At 40.6% G+C, this 20283-nt stretch overlaps 3 protein-coding genes across 5 annotated transcripts; 2 read left to right on the forward strand and 1 right to left on the reverse strand.

The window, feature by feature from the left end:
* Positions 1-389: 389 nt before the first annotated feature.
* Positions 390-6710, reverse strand: ube2q2 (ubiquitin-conjugating enzyme E2Q family member 2). 2 transcript variants are annotated; one of them, XM_085913827.1, is made up of 13 exons: positions 6455-6710; positions 4987-5091; positions 4797-4919; positions 4661-4717; positions 4429-4578; positions 3193-3277; positions 2943-3003; positions 2767-2857; positions 2634-2692; positions 2506-2554; positions 2330-2425; positions 1984-2050; positions 390-1900 (listed from the first exon to the last, which is right to left on the reverse strand). In XM_085913827.1, the coding sequence occupies exons 1-13, from the start codon at positions 6611-6613 to the stop codon at positions 1869-1871; spliced, it is 1134 nt and encodes a 377-aa protein (XP_085769953.1). In that variant the 5' UTR covers positions 6614-6710; the 3' UTR covers positions 390-1868. The 2 variants fall into 2 exon arrangements, with proteins under 2 accessions (XP_085769953.1, XP_085769952.1); XM_085913826.1 differs by having other exon boundaries at positions 4429-4581; positions 6455-6707.
* Positions 3614-9658, forward strand: LOC147055586 (UDP-glucuronosyltransferase 2C1-like). Of its 2 annotated transcripts, none has more exons than XM_085913822.1 (2): positions 3614-3703; positions 7839-9658. In XM_085913822.1, exons 1-2 carry the CDS (start codon positions 3693-3695, stop codon positions 9451-9453), a joined length of 1626 nt encoding a protein of 541 aa, XP_085769948.1. In that variant the 5' UTR covers positions 3614-3692; the 3' UTR covers positions 9454-9658. The 2 variants fall into 2 exon arrangements, with proteins under 2 accessions (XP_085769948.1, XP_085769949.1); XM_085913823.1 differs by lacking the exon at positions 3614-3703 and adding an exon at positions 7494-7654.
* A 575-nt stretch (positions 9659-10233) lies between these two features.
* On the forward strand, positions 10234-18456 carry LOC147055587 (neuroplastin-like). The gene is made up of 10 exons (XM_085913824.1): positions 10234-10356; positions 10434-10524; positions 12328-12675; positions 13638-13812; positions 13883-13977; positions 14518-14651; positions 14933-15206; positions 16724-16745; positions 17337-17412; positions 17557-18456. Exons 1-9 carry the CDS (start codon positions 10234-10236, stop codon positions 17395-17397), a joined length of 1323 nt encoding a protein of 440 aa, XP_085769950.1. The 3' UTR covers positions 17398-17412; positions 17557-18456.
* Positions 18457-20283: the final 1827 nt, after the last annotated feature.

Genomic DNA, 20283 nt, shown 5'->3' on the forward strand with positions numbered 1-20283 from the left:
CCTGTCAATATACAATCTGACCCCTGAACGATCTGCGAGGCGCATGCGCAGAAGATCGGCCATCTTGGATGTTGCCATGGACCAGTTCCAGCACGGAGTTGATACAGATCAGGTCCATTGTTGAAAGACACCAGACCGAATTTGTTTTACAAATTTTAGATGGATTTTGTTGCAAATGTGGCCACTGCAAGTTTTTGGATCAACCCATTTAATTTGGATTTGCGTCCCGGAAAACGGACCTTCCCACAAAATCGGGGGGGGGGGGGTTAGTTTAGTCTACATACAGTGGACAGCATAATTGATGCAAAATAACATGTTAATCTGGAAAGTGTATTCCTGATATGTTTTTTTTTAAAGCGTAAATGAAATCAATAAGACAGTAATAATCGTAAAATTCTTTATTCATAAACTTGATGCAAGTTTACAAATTACTGTACATGGTCAAAATGTCTTCAAATGGGAAAAAAAAAAAAAAAAGCAAGCAAATCGTGCCAGACACCGTCATCTTCTGTTTGTTGGTTTAAAGAGATTCCACTTTTCAACGTATAGTCTATTTCGAGTAGTGTGACAGTCCATTCACTACTGCATGACTTTCAATTTTAGATGATCTCACATTCATCCCTTGGAGCAAAATTTTGGCATCAACAGATAAACAACCGCACCAGCGTTTCACGATCCTCTGACGTGAGCACACTTGGACACTTGTGTGGTGGATATTACACAATGAAAGACAGAGGAAACCGTATCGCCAGAACAAAGCTGCATTCCAGTACTAAACAGGAAGACACCCAGTTTCAAAAAAATGACTCGCAGTGAAATTACAAATTGCCGTTGATGGTGACTAAACATCCCTTGTGTTACCTTAAACCCTATTCTTAAATTGTGTTTCTGAAAACTGATCCGATTAGTAAGTGTCCCGTTTAAAACTTGTGCAGGTTACATAAAGTTTGATTTGCAGAAACGATGACGGCCGAGTTAAGGTGAATTTTGCTCTTACACTATCAGCTATCCTTTCATTTTTCACACCAAAAGTCAGGAGTACATACAATAAAGGACCCCCCCCCCCCCTTCTGAACTGTCATGTAACATGGCTGTGGTTTTTAGAACTCATCCGGGAGAGTGCAAACCACCACAATCAAGGTATGTCAGGACTAATAAATTGCCCCATTACTAACCCGACAACATTTGTTTACTCTGCGAGGCCAATTCCAGTACGACGCTCGTGAAGCGGCATGAAAAACCGAGTGCCACGCTGCGACCCTCGACCACATCAACCCTGCTGCTCGAACTATTAGAACTCCAGCAGGGATAATGTGCGGACAGGAAGAAGGCAAAATAGCTCATTCTCATTTCTGCCAGAACACATTATGATGCTTCTTCTGGACCCAAACGCTCCACAAACTTATTTCAATTTAAAGATAACCATCCAAACTATGACAACTGGCTCATTTATTGTCTGGGATGCTCATATAAAATAAACATTTGCTAGCTAGCTTGAAAACATTAATTGTGTACCTGTTCATTAACAAACAAAATCAATAAAAACAGGTGAGGTGACATGCCACTCCGAGGGCTTCAGAATGACTTTTAAAACTCTCATTTAAAGTCCACTTTGTCAAAAGCAGCTAAAGAAGAAACATTCCCCCCCCCCCACATTCAAACTGGAGAAGAGACAATCGAAGATATATGAACAGGGCAAGTGATGCCTTCGGATCAGTCATACGAAGGAATACTCAGTCAGATGAACCAACCAAATTGGTCTGCAAGAAACACGATGCATTCCCAACATGTCAGATGGGGGGAAAAAATACTCCAAAGAAAATGAGACACTTTGACCCATGTTCTCAGTGCATAGTGATGGGAGGTGCTTATCCATCCTCTTTAGGAGGCGTGTACCATCCTGAGGAGGAAACAAAACAAAAAACACACATGAATAGTGTATCCAAACATCTGATCCCAAATAACTGCTCAATAGTTACGTACCATTCTTTTCATGAATCTGCACGAGGGATTTATATGACTGTTGTGCTCTGGCAAGATTGTACTGGTTCTGTAAGATGAAAACAATTAGTTTTTAGTGAGAATTGAAGTTTGCTGACCTCTACAAAATAATCACTGACTCTGCAATGTTCCCATTACACTTCCACGTACACTTTCAATTCGATCGCTTCAAAAATGTTGCCTTCTCTTTACATTTTAAAACCGGTCAAGATGTTTATATTGGAGCACCCTGCTTTAGGTCATCATAAACATGGCTGCTGTGAAGCATGACAAAATACATTTGAATCTAAATCTCAATAATTGATTACTATCTACAAAATGGTGTCACCTTATTGGCCCCAAACTGAACTCTGGCCTTTCCTTTCACTAGAGTTGCATTTATCTGCATTATTACAGATTCTATGGAATAGGCACTGCTCCAGCCCTGCAACACAAAAGAGATTTTTATTTTTATTTTTGAAACCTCCTGGAAATCATGGTCAAGAGACAAGCTCATGTACACACCTGCTTTGTGAGAAGCTCCATACACAAGGCTCCTCCTCCTAGAACATAACTGGAATAATAATAATAATAAAAATCAGAAATAGTTTCTCAAAATCATTATCAGTGGGAGTAGATAAGCACATACTCACCCTCCGGAGAGCACAGGGGCGACAACCCGCACAAAAGGTGGGTCAAAAGGAAAATTATCCTGTCATACCAAGAAAAAAACAAATCAGTTTTCACATGACTTTCATCCAAAAAGAGACTAATGACACAACTTACTTTATAAGAGAAATTGAGCAAAATATAGTCCACTCCTTCTTTTTCTTTTAAGACCTGCAGATCACTATGCAGCGGACTATCTGGATCTACCCTGGTAAACAAAATAAAGAAAAAGTCAAATCATCCGGAATACACAACTCATATGTGGGGACAAAATGAAAGGAAGTTTCACTTACGTCCTTAACTTGACGTGCCAGTCATAAAGGCTGTCATTGACTAGTTCCACTGAATAAATACCTGGGAAATTACAAACACTCATTTCAGACATGATTACTAAAAGGCAGTCGCTGAATGTTATATAAACACAAACACTACAAATTGTTCTTCTGGGCTGCCTCAATGATGTTCCTTTAACTGGATTCAACAAAATTAGATGATGAGTTGATTTATTTTTTTCTTCTAATTTTTGGTGAAGTCCTAAGTCACCTGTCTTATAACTCTGTGATCTGTAGATCTCCCTGAGTTCCTTCATGAGGCGGTCCGAAGCCTGCACAGAGCCAGAGACTGCGCCCTGAAAAACAAACAAGCAAGAGAACATCAATGCTGACACCCTAACAAGAAAGTGACTCTTCAAATAATACTCCATTTTCAGCAAAAGCAGTGTCCTCCAATAAATCAATTTCCCATAAGGTCAGCCATTTATTTCACTGCCTGTAAATTGCATTTTTTATTCTTTGCTGTATTGTAACAACAGCGGAGACACAATCCTGATGATAGGCGCTGTTCTGCACCATGATTGTCTCAACCACCTTTAAAGGGATTGATGTGTCATGTGCTGGTGTTAACCTCTTAATAGGGCCTTTATTTCATTGCCACTTTGAAAGCGACTTTATTTTGTTAGTGGCCAGAAAGCTGAGGCGCAGTAGCAAGAGCAAAGTAGCCTACGGAATATAAAAGACAGAGCGAGGTTGCGGCTTCATCGGGTCATGTCGAGATTGTGAGTATTGCGGAAAATGTATCTGTTAATGTGGTATGTGCGGGACGTCCAATTAAAATTGCTGATGTTGGCCTGTGGAATAAATACAAATGTGGTAGTAAAATTGCTGCATCAGCATTTAGGATCGTTTTTCTTTTTTTTTAAGATTGCTCGCCTAAGCTTTGATCGTACTGAGAAAAGACCTGAAACCGCACCCATTTCTTGGTTAATCCAAAAAAATTCAAAATGTTGCTACCACGCAACTCGCATGCTATCAATCTTGGAACATTTCCAGATATTTACAATTGACAAATAATGATTCAAAAGCACGCAAGTCATGGCTGGGGTTGCTTGTGATGTAACTCAGACTGGCATCTTTTAATGTCATGAATTTTAATGACTCCAATTGTTATTATATTTATTCCTTGCTATCAGTTTTAACACACTGTGGAGTGTTTGTTCATTCTCAATATTTATCATGTCTTGATTTGTCCTACACGCGGGAATTCCAGCCTATAGCAGGAATCAATTAAAAAGAATAAAAGAAACAAATAGGAATTAAAAAGATTTGAGGGATCCTTGACAGGGTTAAACTAAGGAAAGTTACATTTCATCACTTTTTAATTCCATTTGAAATCAAATTTAATGCCATTCTGTGCCTTATTTTAGAGGTCTAACTCAAATTTAGTATAGATGTCAAGATCAGACAGCATCTTCACATTTCCACGAACAGAAAAAGCACCTACGTTCAAGTGGTCTTGTCTCTGATTTTTACGGATCTTCTCCAAAATAGCCAGGTGTTCCTTTTCAATCCCGTCATCTTCAGACTTTTTGCCATCCACCGGCTCCTCTTCTTTCATGTCATAATGGTCCAAGTCTTGGTCCAGGTCAATGTCCTGCTGCCAAAGTGGGTCAGTGGTGTTTAGATCATAAAACTCAAAATGTTGACAATTTCCCTTAATGAAAACACATTGGCACCTCTCCCATTTCTTCCTCCTCCTCCTCCTCTGACGTCACCTCGTCCGAAGGTCCGTGCTGTAGGTGTTGTCAATTGTTTGTTACAAGAGCGAGGAAACTCTCGGCACTGTAAAAACCACCAACGTTTAGCGCTTACCTTTCGCTCTTGTATAATGGGGCCGGCAGGAAGAGGCTGGTCGAGCATTTCCACATCTGGATGCTGAGGCAGGTTGTAAAGTCGACATAAGTCACAGATGAGACGCTTCAACTGCTGAAGAAGCTGCACAGAAAAGGAAATCAAGTTAAAAAATTTCCCCTCTGCAAAAAACAGTAGTAAGCAAACTTACCAATGTGCTTCCTTTTCTCACATCCTCCAAGCGCTCCAACACTTCCGCCAGACTTGGATCATCGGAGTCCACAAACCATATCGGGGACGTTGAGGGATAAGACTCCTGCAACAAATTTGATATTAAATCAGGAGATACTGGTAACCATGACATCACTTTATGACCAAACATCTGATTAGAGGTGCAGCGATTAATCGATGAATCAATTAACAATTTTGATCATGTTTTATCACGAGAGACCTTCTTCAAATTAAGATTTGGTTTATTACAGTTAGGTCTTGAACATTTTGCATGCGTCCAACCTGTCATTATAAATGAAGCCACAACTGTTTTCAGTGATATTGCAGATTTATAGTCCATCATATGGATATTATCAACTAAATATATCTACTCTGTCTTGGTGATTTAAAACACTTTTAGGAACTCAAAATAGATTTATTTAACAGCACACATTGGTCTACTCCAATTAGTGCTTATTAAATGCTAACATTAGCAACAACAAAAAAGTCCACACTGTCATTTTCACTCTGTCAGAGAGTTAATTTCTATAATTATAAAAGTTTGTGATCTTAACCCAACATGCATTTCTAACACCATAACATCTACTTCATACAAAGACAATGTTGACACTGAATCGTGTGGTGTTTCCAAATTTCCATCCATCCGTTTTTCCCGTTGCATGTCAAATTCCCTGTCAGATAAATTTCTCTCTGGTGACGGCCGATAAAGTAACCTGAACCAAAATTATTACTTGGCAAAAGAGACAACAGAGGTCATCCACACATTGAATCTCTTCACTAACATTCTTCAGCGAATTAAACACGTAATATTAAACTCAAAACGACCAGCTTCTCAATCTAGCGCTAATATTAACATGACATAGAGGCAGCAATCATCCCGCGTTGCTTAAAAACACCATTAACCAGGTTTTGACGTATATTAGCTGAAAGGCCATCAATACTGTTAATATATGTAAATACTAATTAGAAACGCTTATGTTTGTACATTTTGTGCATTTGGAATAGTGTTGATGGTTCAAACAAATTTGCAACGACAGGTAAACATTTGTGATGTGGTGCAAATGTATCAATTACCGCCGTGCATTAAAGGACAATGTTGTGATAAAGTATAACTGCGAAGCTTGACGGCCAAAAGTGGTAGCAAGAGTAAAGCGAATATTTTGGCTAGCAACCAAAGCTAACCTTCGCATTACTTTCAGTCGGGAGCGAGCTAGCAAGAAGCTACTGCAGCGTCGCTCCACTGTACGCTTCCTGAAAGTTAATTTCACGCCTATGGAGCCGTGTTGTGTTTGAATTACACACCGTCGCCGATGTCAAGACAACGGAAAATAGTCCTCATGGTTCGTTTGAGCCCGCAGAACCCGGGGCAAAACTCAAGTGTGTGCTGTGTGACAAATGTTGTGTTGGGCTAGCTTAATACGCAAGCGGAGCTGGCCCCGAGGACCCACCGTGATGTTGCAGTGAATGATCAGCAGCTTCTCTCCTGTTACGTTAAATTGGCAACTGAGTTCGTCGGGTTTCCAATCTATGATTCGGAATCGTTCGTGGTTTGGGTCAAAGATTGATTCGAGAAACTTCAATTCGGCCTTCAGCCCCGACACCGACATCTTGTATTCATCTCAAAGCAAGCAGGCCGCTGGCGGAGGGGAAGTCTGGGCGGAATGCAGTCGAGTCGGCTCTGCGGATCTCGCATGTTAGCGTGAGAACAACAACAAAAGGGCTGCGGGTTAACGTCGAGTACCAAGATTAAAGATGACAACGTTTTCAAGAATGTGCATGCACGATGCATCAAAGAGTTAAATTAAAATAGTTACAATCTATCATATATTCGCTGCATTTTTTTTTATTTCTATTTTTAGAAGTTGATTTCTCTGTTTCATTCTGGTTTAGCAAATAGGAAAAGCTGTCAAACTGTACTTGGATAGAGAGTACAGATACGTGTGTAAAGAATCATGTAAAAAAAAAAAAAAAAGTACAAGCACTAATCCAACAACTAAGTAAAACTAAAAAGTACAAACTCTTGAACTGATGCAGGTGCTCAATCAAGTACTGTGTACAAAAAGTCACCCATTGCCCCAATTATTCATATTATCAAGAAAAATAGTTGAGATGGTCGGTACACATCACACGCGCGTTATTTTTTACAAATCAAGTTCTTATGAATTTTTTAGAAAAAGCTCACAGTGTGATGTCATTCAATTGTACGCCACAATAACAACCTTTTGGATGAAAACTTGATCTGTTGCTATTATTCAAAACGCAACGTACAAAATCCTGAAAGTAAATTTGATACATTTTTGTATCTGATTCAATTTTGCAGGTGTCCCTAATGAAGTGTCCACTAAGTAGAATCACTCAGTGGTGTATGCGCCGTATCTTCCCTCTAGATGGCGTAGGAAAGCCATACCTCGAGTCGTAGGCCACCTTTGAACAAAACAAATGTCATTTATGCAGATAGTTTGTCTTTCTTTACGAGTGTCCGCCTTCTCATGCGTTTTCTCTCGGGGTGGTCAGAGTTCAATCAACAAACGAGAACGAGCTGCATGCTCGCTTTTGTTGACCCCGTCTCGATTGCTTTTGCAAATACACACTTGGCATTTCAAATAACAATTGTTGAAGACTATTTTCAAGATTGCATGCTGGCAAATGTAAGTATTTTATTTTTAAAGTAAATTTTTAAGATGATAATAAAGTAGTAGCAAAGCTGTGACAACATTCAAATGGATCCATTGCTATGCAGCCAATATCTGTCTCAACAAACACGCATTGTATTAAAAGAAACGCAATGTGGCAACCAGACTAACAATATGTTTGTTTTTGTATACTTTCAAGGTCTCTCATTGGCGTCACCATGTCAAAGTCTCACATGATCACCTTTATACTCCTGCTGATTCAACTGCCGTGTGTATTTGGAGGCAAGATATTAGTGTTCCCTTTAGACGGGAGCCACTGGTTGAACATGAAAGGAATCATCGAGGAACTTTACGCCAAAGGTCACGAGATCTCGGTGGTACGGCCATCTGATAGCTGGTACATTCCAGAAAAGTCTCCTCTTTACAACTCTATCAACCTTCTTGGTCAGGATGGGTTCAAGGATCATTTTGAATTATTTGTTTCTCAACAATTGGAGATAAGGCTTCGGAGGAGGTCGCTGTCTCTTCTGCCTCGCATTTGGAATGGGATACAGAATCAGATGCTGGTTATTCGTCAGTTTTCTAGATTCCACGAGTTGCATTGTGAGACAATAGTTGAGATGTTTGAGAATAAAACTCAGATGCAGTCTTTTCATAATGCCAAGTACGACGTCGTGTTGACTGACCTCGGCATTGGGGGAGGGGCACTGCTTGCGCGTTATCTCAACGTTCCCCTCGTCAACAATGTCAGATGGACCTTTCAAGGTGAAGCTCATGACCTCATTGCCCCGTCCCCTCTGTCATACACTCCCTTTCTCGCAGCGCAATTGACAGATAAGATGACCTTCCGACAAAGAATCATTAATGTTTTAGCTTATATTATGGGTAGCGTTTCAACATGGTACATATCAGAACCACACTACAAACCAATAGTTAAGCGCTACTTTGGTTCTGATGTGGATTACTCAACCTTTTTTTTGGATGCTGATATATGGCTTTTGAGAAATAATTTTGTCTTTGAATTTCCACGCCCCACAATGCCAAATCTAGTCTACATAAGTGGATTTCAATGCAAGCCTCCAAAGCAGCTCCCCGTGGACTTGGAGGAGTTTGTCCAGAGTTCTGGTGATCACGGGGTTGTGATGATGACTTTGGGGACTCTTGTTGCAAAACTGCCACTGGATGTCACTGAGGAAATTGCTGCAGCCTTTGCCCAGCTGCCGCAGAAAGTTGTCTGGAGGTATTTGGGACAAAAGCCGGCCAACTTGGGCAATAACACTTTACTGGTTGACTGGCTACCACAGAACGACCTCTTGGCACATCCTAAAACAAGAGTTTTTGTCACCCACGGAGGAATCAACGGTGTTCAAGAAGCTATCTACCATGGGGTTCCGATCGTAGGGCTTCCATTATTTTTTGATCAGCACGATAATCTCAACAAAATTCAAGCAAAGGGAGGAGCAGTAAATGTGGATTTTGCTACGCTCGACAGGCACATCTTTGCAGATGCACTCGCGACAGTGCTTCAGAACTCATCGTATAGGGAAAACATGCAAAGGCTCTCAAGACTGCAAAGGGATCAGCCAATGAAACCAATGGACCAGGCGGTGTTTTGGATCGAATATGTCATAAGGCATAAAGGAGCCGGTCATCTGAAGGCACAATCCAACAAAATGTCCTCGATTGTTTACCACTCGGTTGATGTCATTGTAGCTTTACTGACAGTAGTTTTGCTTGTAATATTCACCTGTCTTTACGTTTTAAGATTCATGTATAGAATATGTTTTGTTGGGAAAAAAGTGAAACACGAATGATTTATTTTCAAAAATTATAGCAAAAAATATCTCCAGCGTACAGTATACATGTTGGTAAAAAATTCGTTTTTTCTTTCATTTCTAAAAATGTTCACATTTGAGTTCATTCAGAGGTGATGATGGCAACAGTTTCCACTATTTTCTACGGGATGAATTATTGATTCTAAATGCAAATAAATCCAATTGACCAGCATTACAGAATGGATTGTGGAGTGCATTTTTTTTTTTTGTGTGTGTGAATACAAGGCAATTTGAACAGTTTTATGCATTTTTTTTACTGTCTTAAAAGTGTCATTATTGCCAGAACATTTGCCGTGACTTTGTACTCAGTGATGGTATCTCCATAGAAAAACAACGGTTCATATGTATCTTTATTTTTCCTATGAGCTTTTGGCACCCTTTTATGCAGTCTACGGGGAGCTTGATATCTCTGTTCAGAGTGAAATAGGATTAAACCTTGACTTAAGATACTGGCGCTGTTGAGGCTTAGTTAGCTTGAGAAGTTGACCTAAAGCGCAGTAATTAAATGAGACACCCTTAAAAAAAAAGGTCACGAGCAGTACATTAGCACAGTATATATATACCAATTTTGCCACAATATTCATGAGTGTATTTTTCATTCCTTAGCAATATGTTTAATTAACACACTAATGTAGCCTTCTTGAAATAAGCTTATAGACAACTTAGCTAAACAGTATTAACTCGGGTAAATTGATTTTCACCCCTCCGAGATCTCGCGAGAATTGAGATAAGACGCGTAAGTGCTACAAGGTGGCTTTGATGCAGGAGGGAGAGACGGACGAGGTCGATTCGTCAGGGGTAGTACTAAAGACTCCCGCTAGTCGAGGCGCTTGGCGTCACTTCCCTCTTCCACTGAAGCGTGTGGAGGTGCAAGCCTCCTTGGTGATTCCTTCTCGCGCCATCATATCCCAAGCAGGTCACCTTAGCGCTAACGCACCGGCATTTTTCCTTCCCTGAAGATGGTACCTTGCAAACGCCGAGCCGCAGCCATGTCCTTCCCGGTGGTGATATTAGGAGCCCTGATGCTGCACGGCGTCTCCTCGCAAAACGGTAAGAAAAGAAAAGAGCTACCCTGGTGTATGATTAACTTGGTGCTAATGTGGCAGCTTGTCAGTGGGCGACGTCAGACATATCATTTGATGTGATTAACACCGCAGCAAAAATCTTCACACCTGTCCAGCCGCAAGGTAGTCATGGCTGACGTTAAGATAAGGGGATACATATTTTTTCAAATGGAGGGGGGGGGGGTTGCTTGTAGACCCCCCCCGAAACAGAAGGTCGATAAAATATTACAAGTCGTGGAGGCTCAATTGGGCCACACAATGGCCTGCGTGATGTCCCCCAAAATGTCCTTTTAAAGTGTGGAGCTGAATACTGAAACGTAAGCCAAGGAGAAGTGGTGAAGGGGGGTTCTGTCACATTGAAGTTTACATGCACACAAACAGATTCATGGATGTTGGACCTCAGAAGTGAAGCTCTGTAAATAGCATCAGTCCATTTTGCTGCAAGCTCCTATTTTTAGAGCAGTGATGCTGCACTGGGATCCATCCATGTCTTTAATGTTCATTCACTACAATGAAGAATGTTAACTCTTTGCTGAGATATACTGCACTGCACTTGCGTATTGATTTTCCTAGTTCAGAAGTACTTGCCTGGATGATCCATTCTCATAAATCTGCCCCCCCCCCCCTCCAACCAACAAACAAATTAGAGCAGTTCGAGATTCCAAAACCATAATGTGCGTGTCTTTGTTTTGGGTCAAGTGAGAAGTCCGCACCTGACCCCGTGTTGGTATGCATTGCATGTGTTTTTTTTGTTGCGCAATACTGCTGTATTTAGTTTTTTAATGCTATCTATGTGTATTCTAATATTCATCGTACATGTTCAGTATATGAACTTAAACACGATTCATTCTGTGCCTATGATTGTAGGTAAGCATGGACTCAGCATTTATCAAAATAATAATGTAGCTTGATCTAACACACAAATAAAACATTCCGACACTGTGACCGCGCGACTCATGTGCCGCGTTTGACACATCCGAGGTGGCAGAGTCTTTCTCAGCAGTTCTATGAAAAGCTGAGGAGCTGCTTTTGACAGTTTCACCTTTTTTAAAATGGATGCTTTCAAAAAAACACAATCGTTATGGAACTGAAGCTGCTGGCTTGAAGCGGGCACACTTTGTTGTCATAAAAAGGAGACTAGCCCCAAAAATTGTTTGGAATTTGAGTTCCATGGGGGAGCAAGGTTTGACTGTAATCATGATGCATCTATGACTAAAAAAAATAAATATATATATATATATACTGTCCGTCTTCTTACTTTGTTGCTCCTATGGAAATGAGAGGGTGTGTGTGTGTTCTATCACCCTGCACACACATTTCCTCAAGACCTGGAGAAGCAGCTTCTCTAAATCTCCTCTCAATCTCATGTATATGTTCCACGGTACGTATAGAGCACTCTGATGAATGCCGCACCAGTCCTCCCCCACTTTTTCCTCTGTGTGGACTCCATCACTTGATTCACAATTACTGCATTTAGCTCAGAGACGTTACAACGACGGCACACTGCTCAGTCTATTACCGAATAATCATTTTACAGCCACCTTAATGATATTTCCGTTCTGTGCGAGTCGGCCATAAATGTGTATACGAGATGTCATTTATCGAACGTGACCAAGTGAGCCAGCACAGATGAAAGCCTCTTAATTGATTTGATTCTTTACCATTGATATTTTCCCTATTCATTTCACCACAATGTCAATTTGCTTGTTTGATTTCTTTTCTTTTCCCACAACTGTATTCTTTTTCTCACGCATGCTGCCCTGCCCCCCTTCTAAACGGCCTCTGCCAGCGGGCTTTGTGAAATCCCCTCGGTCTGAAACCAAGCTCACGGGAGACACCTTTGAGCTATTCTGTGACGTAGTGGGAAACCCCACCCCCGAAATCCAGTGGTGGTACTCTGAGATCAACCGAGCCGATTCCTTCAGGCAGCTGTGGGACGGCGCCCGCAAGCGGAGGGTGTCCATCAGCACCGTCTATGATGTCGATGCGGTTAGCGTGCTGGGAGTATCTTATCTCACTCTGGACGACATCGGCACGTACGAGTGCAGGGCCAGCAACGACCCAAGACGCAACGACCTGCACATAAATCCCGCCACCACCTGGGTCAGAGCACAGGCCACAATAACCGTGCTGCAGAGTGAGTTGAGGAAATATCCCCACCCCTCCCTCGTGAAAGAAACCAAATTGAACACTTCCAGTTTGACTCAACCTCCCTTCAGACATTTAGAGGACCATTAGTTCCCTTTGTAGTCGCCGTCATCCCTCATAGTGCTGAAGAAGTGTGTTGACGTGTTCTCTTCCAAGCCGGTAGCAGTTGTCTTCCCTTTTGCTATGCTTCCTTTCATCACCTCGCGTTTTACAGATTTTTGTGTTTTATAATTGTTGGATTTTGCAAATAATTTGAGCAGTCGAACTACCAATAAGTAAATCTTACGAGTAAGGATATCCTGATCCGATATTTTGTATCGGTATCGGCTTCTGATTTGACTCTTTTGTGAGTATCGGACAGATTCAGGTATTGGTATCAGAATGAGCACGCTGTAAAAAAAATCAAATCAAAAGCCATAAAAAAAGAATCTTGATTGTTACATTACTATTTATGTAGACAATTTAATTAAATATTTCAACAAGGAATAGGCATATTTAATTGCACAAAATATGGCTGCAGACACGCATACACGGGTGTCTTATGTGGTGCGTGTACGCATTAAGAGGTTCACCAGTGTCTACATGCACAAACAAGATAATCGGGATTAATCTGAATACAAACACTCAAACCAGGATTTTGCACGCTTTTGAGCTCTAAGCACCCTAAGCAGCATTGTGGTGTTTATCTTTGAGTCACTTTATCAAGCTATTTGACCACAGATATAAATGATGAGATAAACTGAATTATATTTGAATATAAAAGCAGTTGGTTAATCCAAGCATTCTTACTTTTTGTCACCAATTTTTTTTTCTCCGTCATTAATTCTGCAGTCTTGAATATATGCCCTTCGTTTTGAGTGCCCATCCGAGGCATCAATCAGGTTTTTCAAGACGACTCTCATTCGGTCAGTAGTCAAGTCTGTCGGGACTAACGATCGCCTTTCTTTCCAGAGCCATCAATCGCCGCTTCTGATCACACTTCCCTTCCCGTGGAAGGCCACAGTCCACCTTTCACTCTGCAGTGCAACCTGTCCAGCAGCGAGAACGCCCTCCTGGAGAGCTACTGGATGAGAAATGGCGAGGAGATCCCAGAAACCCGCAGTCCAAATAGGAACACAGAATACAAGTAAGCCTTCTTTGCGATTTCAAGGCGCCCATACGAATGAGTTGACTCGACGCGCGCTCCTCATTTGCAGGCTGAATAAACCGAGAGGAGACGACGCTGGCGTGTACGTGTGCGTCTTCACCTTTGAGATGTCTCCCGCCGCCAACACCACCATTGAAGTTAAAGGTCTGTGTTGATTCGTGAGCCGCAAGTTACGTTGCATACAGTTCAAATTAGAGCGAGAACAAAACAAGTACGAGGACCTGCGATCTGAGAAGCCGATGCCCTTGCCACCTCGGTCGAGCCAGTGGCCAGCTCAGTGGCAGCAGATGGTGTCTTGTTTGTGTGATGCGCAGGGATTATGTCTCGGCAGCAGAATCTAGTTGCAGCCTTTCTGAAGTCACACACTCCCCTGGAGGCAAATTAGCATCACATGACAAAATACTGTCATGGTATGGAAAAATACAATTCACTCTATTTGGGTGGTGTGATTTATGTATTATGTATTCCCGTTTTCAAATTTATTGTGTTTCTTGATTGTGAATGGTTGAACTGGATGAAGTAGATTTGGTGTAATCTGAATTATAATATTGGGAGAAAGAATGATTGCTTATGTATAATGAGAGCATTGTAACAAGCCAGTCACTGCAGGATTGTTGGATTTTGTGGATTATTTTTTTTTTTTTATGTTATGTCATATAATATTGTTTTATATTTTTCTTCTAGCTGCTCCTGAGATTACGGGCCACAAGCGTAGCGAAAATAAGAATGAAGGCCAGCGTGCGTTGCTCTACTGCAAGTCTGTGGGCTACCCTCATCCTAGCTGGACTTGGCGTAAACTTGAAAATGGCGTATATAGGGTATGATGTGTGTCTCATTCTGACATTCCATACCTAGTATATTTTTTTATTATTTCAGTAGGATGAAATAAATTCATTTTTTATTACAAGCCTGAGTTGCAACTAGATTTACAGATTGTGCCTGAACACATAAGCAATGTTTAATGGGTCGATGTGTATATTTTTAATCTCGAAAAAAAACAAGTTTTATACTCTATTAACAGATTGACCAATGCTGTGAATGGATTAAAAAAAAAAAAAAAAAAAGTGAAAAATCCTCCATCTTTATTTTGATTTGACAGGAAATTGACAACTCATCCGGACGCTTCTCCATCAGCAGCAAAGACAATTACACTGAGCTCAGCATCACCAATCTGGACATTAATTTGGACCCGGGCGAGTACCAGTGTAACGCCACCAATTTGATTGGCAGCAGTGACGAGAGGTCCGTGCTGAGAGTCCGCAGCCACTTGGCTCCCTTATGGCCTCTTTTGGGGGTGCTGGCTGAAATCATCATCTTGATCGTCATCATTGTCGTTTATGAGAAGCGTAAGAAGCCCGAGGATTTACAAGACGGTGAGTCACCGACACTTTGCCGCTTCGTTTGCTATTTCAAACCTATTTATGACTCCTCAGATTGAAATACAAATGAGATATCGATTGATATGGAATAATAGAAAGAACATGAGAAAGTAGCAATTATTTTGAGCAATAGAAGAATCGAAAATAAACCGAGAGGGCTAGCTTTCCTGTCGCTGCTGATGGGACTGTTGCCGACGGCGATAATGTATAGCGCTGCAGTGTCTCTGCCGCAGAGCTGCATGCGTGCCGCAAAGCGACGCAGGAAATTGGGATGCTTTCCACCACACACGCACACGCTCGCAAAGGCAAGCGTGCGCTCTGCAGTCGTCAAAAGCGTTCTTGGGATCTTCACTCACCAGAGGCACAAACATGGCCGCCTGACAAGACTGTGCCAGCATTCAATAATTCAGTCTGATGAGGTTGAGCCCAAAAGGCAGACATTGTTGCTGGAGGTTGCACCTTGTCCGGACAATTTTGTGCATTTAATATTAATGAGAAATGGGACACTGCAGTGTTGTGGAGATGAACGTTCTCAATGATTAATAGTGTTTCATGGAGGCTCCAAGCTGCTATATGCTCAAGCAGTCGATACATTCAAGAGTCTATTTTTATGTCTAGCACAAAGTGTGATCTAATTGTGTGTTGGTGTTTTCTTTTGGTATTTGTGCAGATGAGTAGAATTAGAAATGGCAGTTTGCGCCGTTGTGGGTGCGAACACACCGGCTAATGCAAGCGGCGCCTCATATGTATGAGTGATACCTCTATGACAGTCACTGAACATGATCACATTTCATTATGTGTATTACCTAAAATTAAATAGAGTTCAAATCTTTTTTTTTATTTATATTTCTTTTCTACAAACCCAATGAAACATTGCTTGCCTGAATTGTTAATAATTCATCTTGTAATTGCATTGCCCTAAATTAGGTCAGCTTTCTCTGCTGAATATTTTATTATCATATCTTCCTTTTCCCAATTGCCCAACCTAACGCTGTATGTGGTAAGTGTCAGACTGCATGCTTCAGCATCATCCTCTTCTCACGTCACAAGACACAATTTGTCGTCGCTCAACTTGAAACATGGTTATGTTCAAATTATGCAGTGCCTTCATTTTAATTGCATTACCTCATTGGACTGTGAAAGCTTTTGTTTTGAGCCATTGTTGGTTAAGTGATGAGCAGTGGTGTTGCTAATACCATGAGCAACATTTGTTATCTATCTGTGCATGGAAATGATTGTTGCAAGGTTAATAACTGCATTTCATTTGTCTGTGGAATGTGGTGGTGTGCTGCATTGGACTGTTTTATATTAGTAACATGGTTGCATTTTTTTTATCTCATTTCATCACGAAATGAAACCTTTGAAGAAAATGCAGTAGCTTAAATATCCTTAAGCGCTGTGGACGAGCAAAAAAAAAAAAACAACAAAAACCCCCAAACAACTTTAGTCTTCCATCTCCTTTCCCTTGCGCTTCTCATTTTTGATCTCCATATTTCCCCTCGCTGCTTCAGATGACGACCCAGCTGGACCAGTGTAAGTATGAACATTAGAATTTTCTTTGTGTACAGTAAACCTCAAAACTGCATGTATTGTTTCTGTTTTCTGAAAACAAAATGCAATGGGGTATAATCGTGGCTATTTTGATGATCATATCAAGTGTTTGATTCGAAATGCATACATTCACTTTGAAGATAAACATGAAGGATGATGAACACCTTACTGTGTGTATGACAATATTTGTATCAATTTGACATGACATTAGATTTATTTTATGTAACTGAAATGAATTAATACTTGTATAATTTTTAGCTTAGATTATTATATTGAGCTGCTTTTAATTTGTGGTGGTACAAAGGGGCCGCTGGGACATTTGACACAAACATTTCTTGGTTAGAAGTCCCACACCAAACCAAATTTCCCACCCTAAAAGAAGGCAGGTGCAAAAAGTTGTGATGTGTGCGCTATTTTAGATCTTTCCAGAATGATTAGTATGATTCCACCTCAAAGAAATACGGCTAAGCTTGTATTTAAAGAGTGACACGAGTGAGCGCTTTTTTTTTCATTTTTGAATACACGACGTTGCGCAAGATGCGATCTGATCGTATCATTTACTTCTCGCCACAGGAAAACCAATTCAACCAACAATCACAAAGATAAGAACCTGCGCCAGAGGAATACAAATTGAACCCGCCTGTCAGCAGTGAGTATTCAATTATTAAAATGACCAAACCGTCCGCCAGATAAATATGTATTAGCAAGCCCGTAGGGACCAATTACACCAACGTGTGAAGTCGGAGCCAAAATACGGCTTCTCTAATGAGATGTGCTTTCATTTCATTTGCAGGTTACACTAAACATGTATTGACCACATGAAGGTAAACAACATTGGAATCAACGCCAGTTGTTAATCGAATTTGATCTGCTATTTTAATGTGTGGTTGAATGAGGCATGCCTTATGATTTTCATGTGCGCCGCCAGATGTTTTTATTCACTCGTATCATTACGGGATTGTTAACATAATCATTGTTACTGCATGCAAACAGTGACCTGTGCAATTTAGTTGCCCCTCCCTCGACTTTTACATTTTTACTACTTTTAAAATAATTGCATGCAAGATGTTGACCCTCTACTTGAGACAGGATTTTCTTCAGTATTTTTGTTCTCTTAGAGTGGCTTCATGTACTATAGATAATCTCTATGTTTCTTAAGAGAAAATGGCCGCCTTTCACCAGTTTAGAAAATGGCTCTATCATCAGAGGTGGCAGGTTTTGTACAGTTTTATCATGCAATTGCATATCATTACCTAAGATTCAAAGTAATATTACATTTCAAGGGCTTTGCAATGTCCCTCTAAAGATTTAATTTATTTATGTATTGTATGTATCAAATCACTCTAGTGATATAAATAGTATGATGCACTTAAATGTTGACAATACTGGAACCTGTATAAATCGACTTTATGAACTCTAATCATTTGAACATTCTCTTGTCATGACAGTGTGTATTGTACAGCATGGCTTTTCTCCTATGCAACAAATATCCATGTCAATATATTTACAAAACATAGCTTTTGATTTTTTGGGGGTTTTCCTGTGACAAAGCTTTAACTATAGTAGGAGCATATAGACGTTCTAGTGCGCAGCTGCATGTTTTCTGTACAGCGGACGGGATTGGACAGCCTGCTACACAAAATCTTGACTCAAGTCATTTTTAAGAATAAAATTTGAAAAAAAAAAAAAAAAAGCACTCGCTGTGTGTGTGTGGGTTCTTTGCCATGAGCCAATAGCAACGCAGAAGAGGAGGAGTTTGTGTTATTGCGCCCTCTAGTGGCTACAACTGTTCATAACAAGTCTGATGACAAGGGGAGCAAAATGGTGCTTGATTGAGAAAAAAAATGGCTTGCTATAATGAAAATAATTTCATGGTAAATTTGTTAGGTGTGTTTCATATGCAAATACAAATTTATTGCGTCATCGAGAACCAATCACTCTCATATGATTAGCTACTAAAATCTCCGTTTGGTTCCAAGAGAGTCACTCATGGACCATGCACAAGTTCCTTCCATTGTTTTTTACATGTCAAAAGTCCCAAATTAGATTTGGACAGATTGAATAGGTGACGATGAAAGCCCCTTGGATGAAAGTCCGGAGATCAAGCAGAAGCTGTATTATCCCTTTGGGATTATGGATAAATGGAGGTGAAAAGTCAAACATCCATTATAAGAGTGGTGAGCATGCATAGAGGAGCACACTTTGTGTACATGTGTGCTTGTGGAGTAGACTTCAGTCCAACTTTGTTTAGATTTTCGATTTGCAACGAGACAACCGGCGTAAACCAAACAAGGGGTAACAACTTTTCACACACAGAATTGTGAGTTGATCTAAAAAATTGAGAAAAAGAAAGCAATTTTTCATTTTGTTTAAACCATAGTTGTGTTTATTGCTGACTTTCTCAGCTGTACTCTGGCAAACAGCTGTCCATGCAGCACACACATGGCACAGAATTAGATGATTAAAGATGGAGTGATCTGCTTAAATATGGAGGATTTGTTGGCCGTTTGTAAGGGACTCTATCCATTAAGTGGCACATGCCTAAAGCTGCACTAGGGCTAAATTAATCTTGCTCAATACAGTGTTTTGAAATCCTAAATAAAAGAAAAGAAATAAGCCTCTAATGCTTTGAGAACTGACAATTAAAGTTACTTTTTACGCACCGCTAAATGATATTGTTTGCATGATCGTTTACATTATTAATTGAAGGGGAAGGGCAATCTTTTGTCTAACTTTTTATGCGGTGGAACCTCTTTAAAAAAAACAAAAAACATTGCAATCATTGTCCATTCAAAATGTTGAACATTTCCTCATAAATAATCGAGACAAAGTTCAAATAAAAGCTATTTTAAAGTGATGGTTTAACATTATTTAAATTTGTGATATATATTTAAAAAAAAAAAACTAAATAAACGTTTTGAAAAATCATTCAGTTCAGGTTTGTTTTTCCAAAGTAAAACCATATTTTGCAAACGTCCTATTATTGGTGAAACAAAAGTAAAATCAATGCTTTGTACATGAATTGATTGATGTGTCGCAAACAATAAAAAAAAAAAAAGTGGAGTAACAGTGCATCTAGTGCAAGTGCTGATGGATCAGGGGGCGTCAGGAAGCAGGTGCCATGTGCGTGCATGCGTGTCACCACCTTGTGCTGACAACGCGCATTTATCCTGTAGGGAGGTGGAGACCATGCTTTGTCATTGAGGAGCTCACCAGCAGTAGCATCAGTCACATTCTTTTACTCCTCCCGCACGTCCGACGCTTAGCACGTTGCATCTTGATACCATCTCGTCTACACGCTTTGGATCTTACACGCGTTTACCTGCTGCCTCCTTCAAAACACGCTGGACGGACTTTGATTGTTGACGCATCTACCAATGTTTTGGATTCCTTCTGGCGTTTCAACGCAAGGCACGTCCCAAGTGTCAAATAGGACCCGTCCTGCCGATGCGCCTCCTCAGTGTTTTGCCACTCCAAATGCATGATACCTTCATGATTCGCCCCCCTGCTGCTTCCCTCC

The sequence above is a fragment of the Syngnathus leptorhynchus genome, chromosome 6 (assembly GCF_054491065.1).
Source record: "Syngnathus leptorhynchus isolate UIUO chromosome 6, UIUO_Slep, whole genome shotgun sequence".
Taxonomy (NCBI): Eukaryota; Metazoa; Chordata; class Actinopteri; order Syngnathiformes; family Syngnathidae; genus Syngnathus; species Syngnathus leptorhynchus.

Bases quoted from the DNA above. Each gene is read 5' to 3' on its own strand.
- ube2q2 (XM_085913826.1), bottom strand. From the start codon at position 6,613: ATGTCGGTGTCGGGGCTGAAGGCCGAATTGAAGTTTCTCGAATCAATC. The intron at 4,718-4,796 runs GTAAGCGCTAAA...CAACACCTACAG, and splicing joins CCATTATACAAGAGCGAAAG to CACGGACCTTCGGACGAGGT. The intron at 3,278-4,428 runs GTAGGTGCTTTT...TTTGTTTTTCAG, and splicing joins AGAGACAAGACCACTTGAAC to GGCGCAGTCTCTGGCTCTGT.
- LOC147055587 (XM_085913824.1), top strand. From the start codon at position 10,234: ATGCAGGAGGGAGAGACGGACGAGGTCGATTCGTCAGGGGTAGTACTA. The intron at 13,813-13,882 runs GTAAGCCTTCTT...CCTCATTTGCAG, and splicing joins AATAGGAACACAGAATACAA to GCTGAATAAACCGAGAGGAG. The intron at 13,978-14,517 runs GTCTGTGTTGAT...TTTTTCTTCTAG, and splicing joins CACCACCATTGAAGTTAAAG to CTGCTCCTGAGATTACGGGC.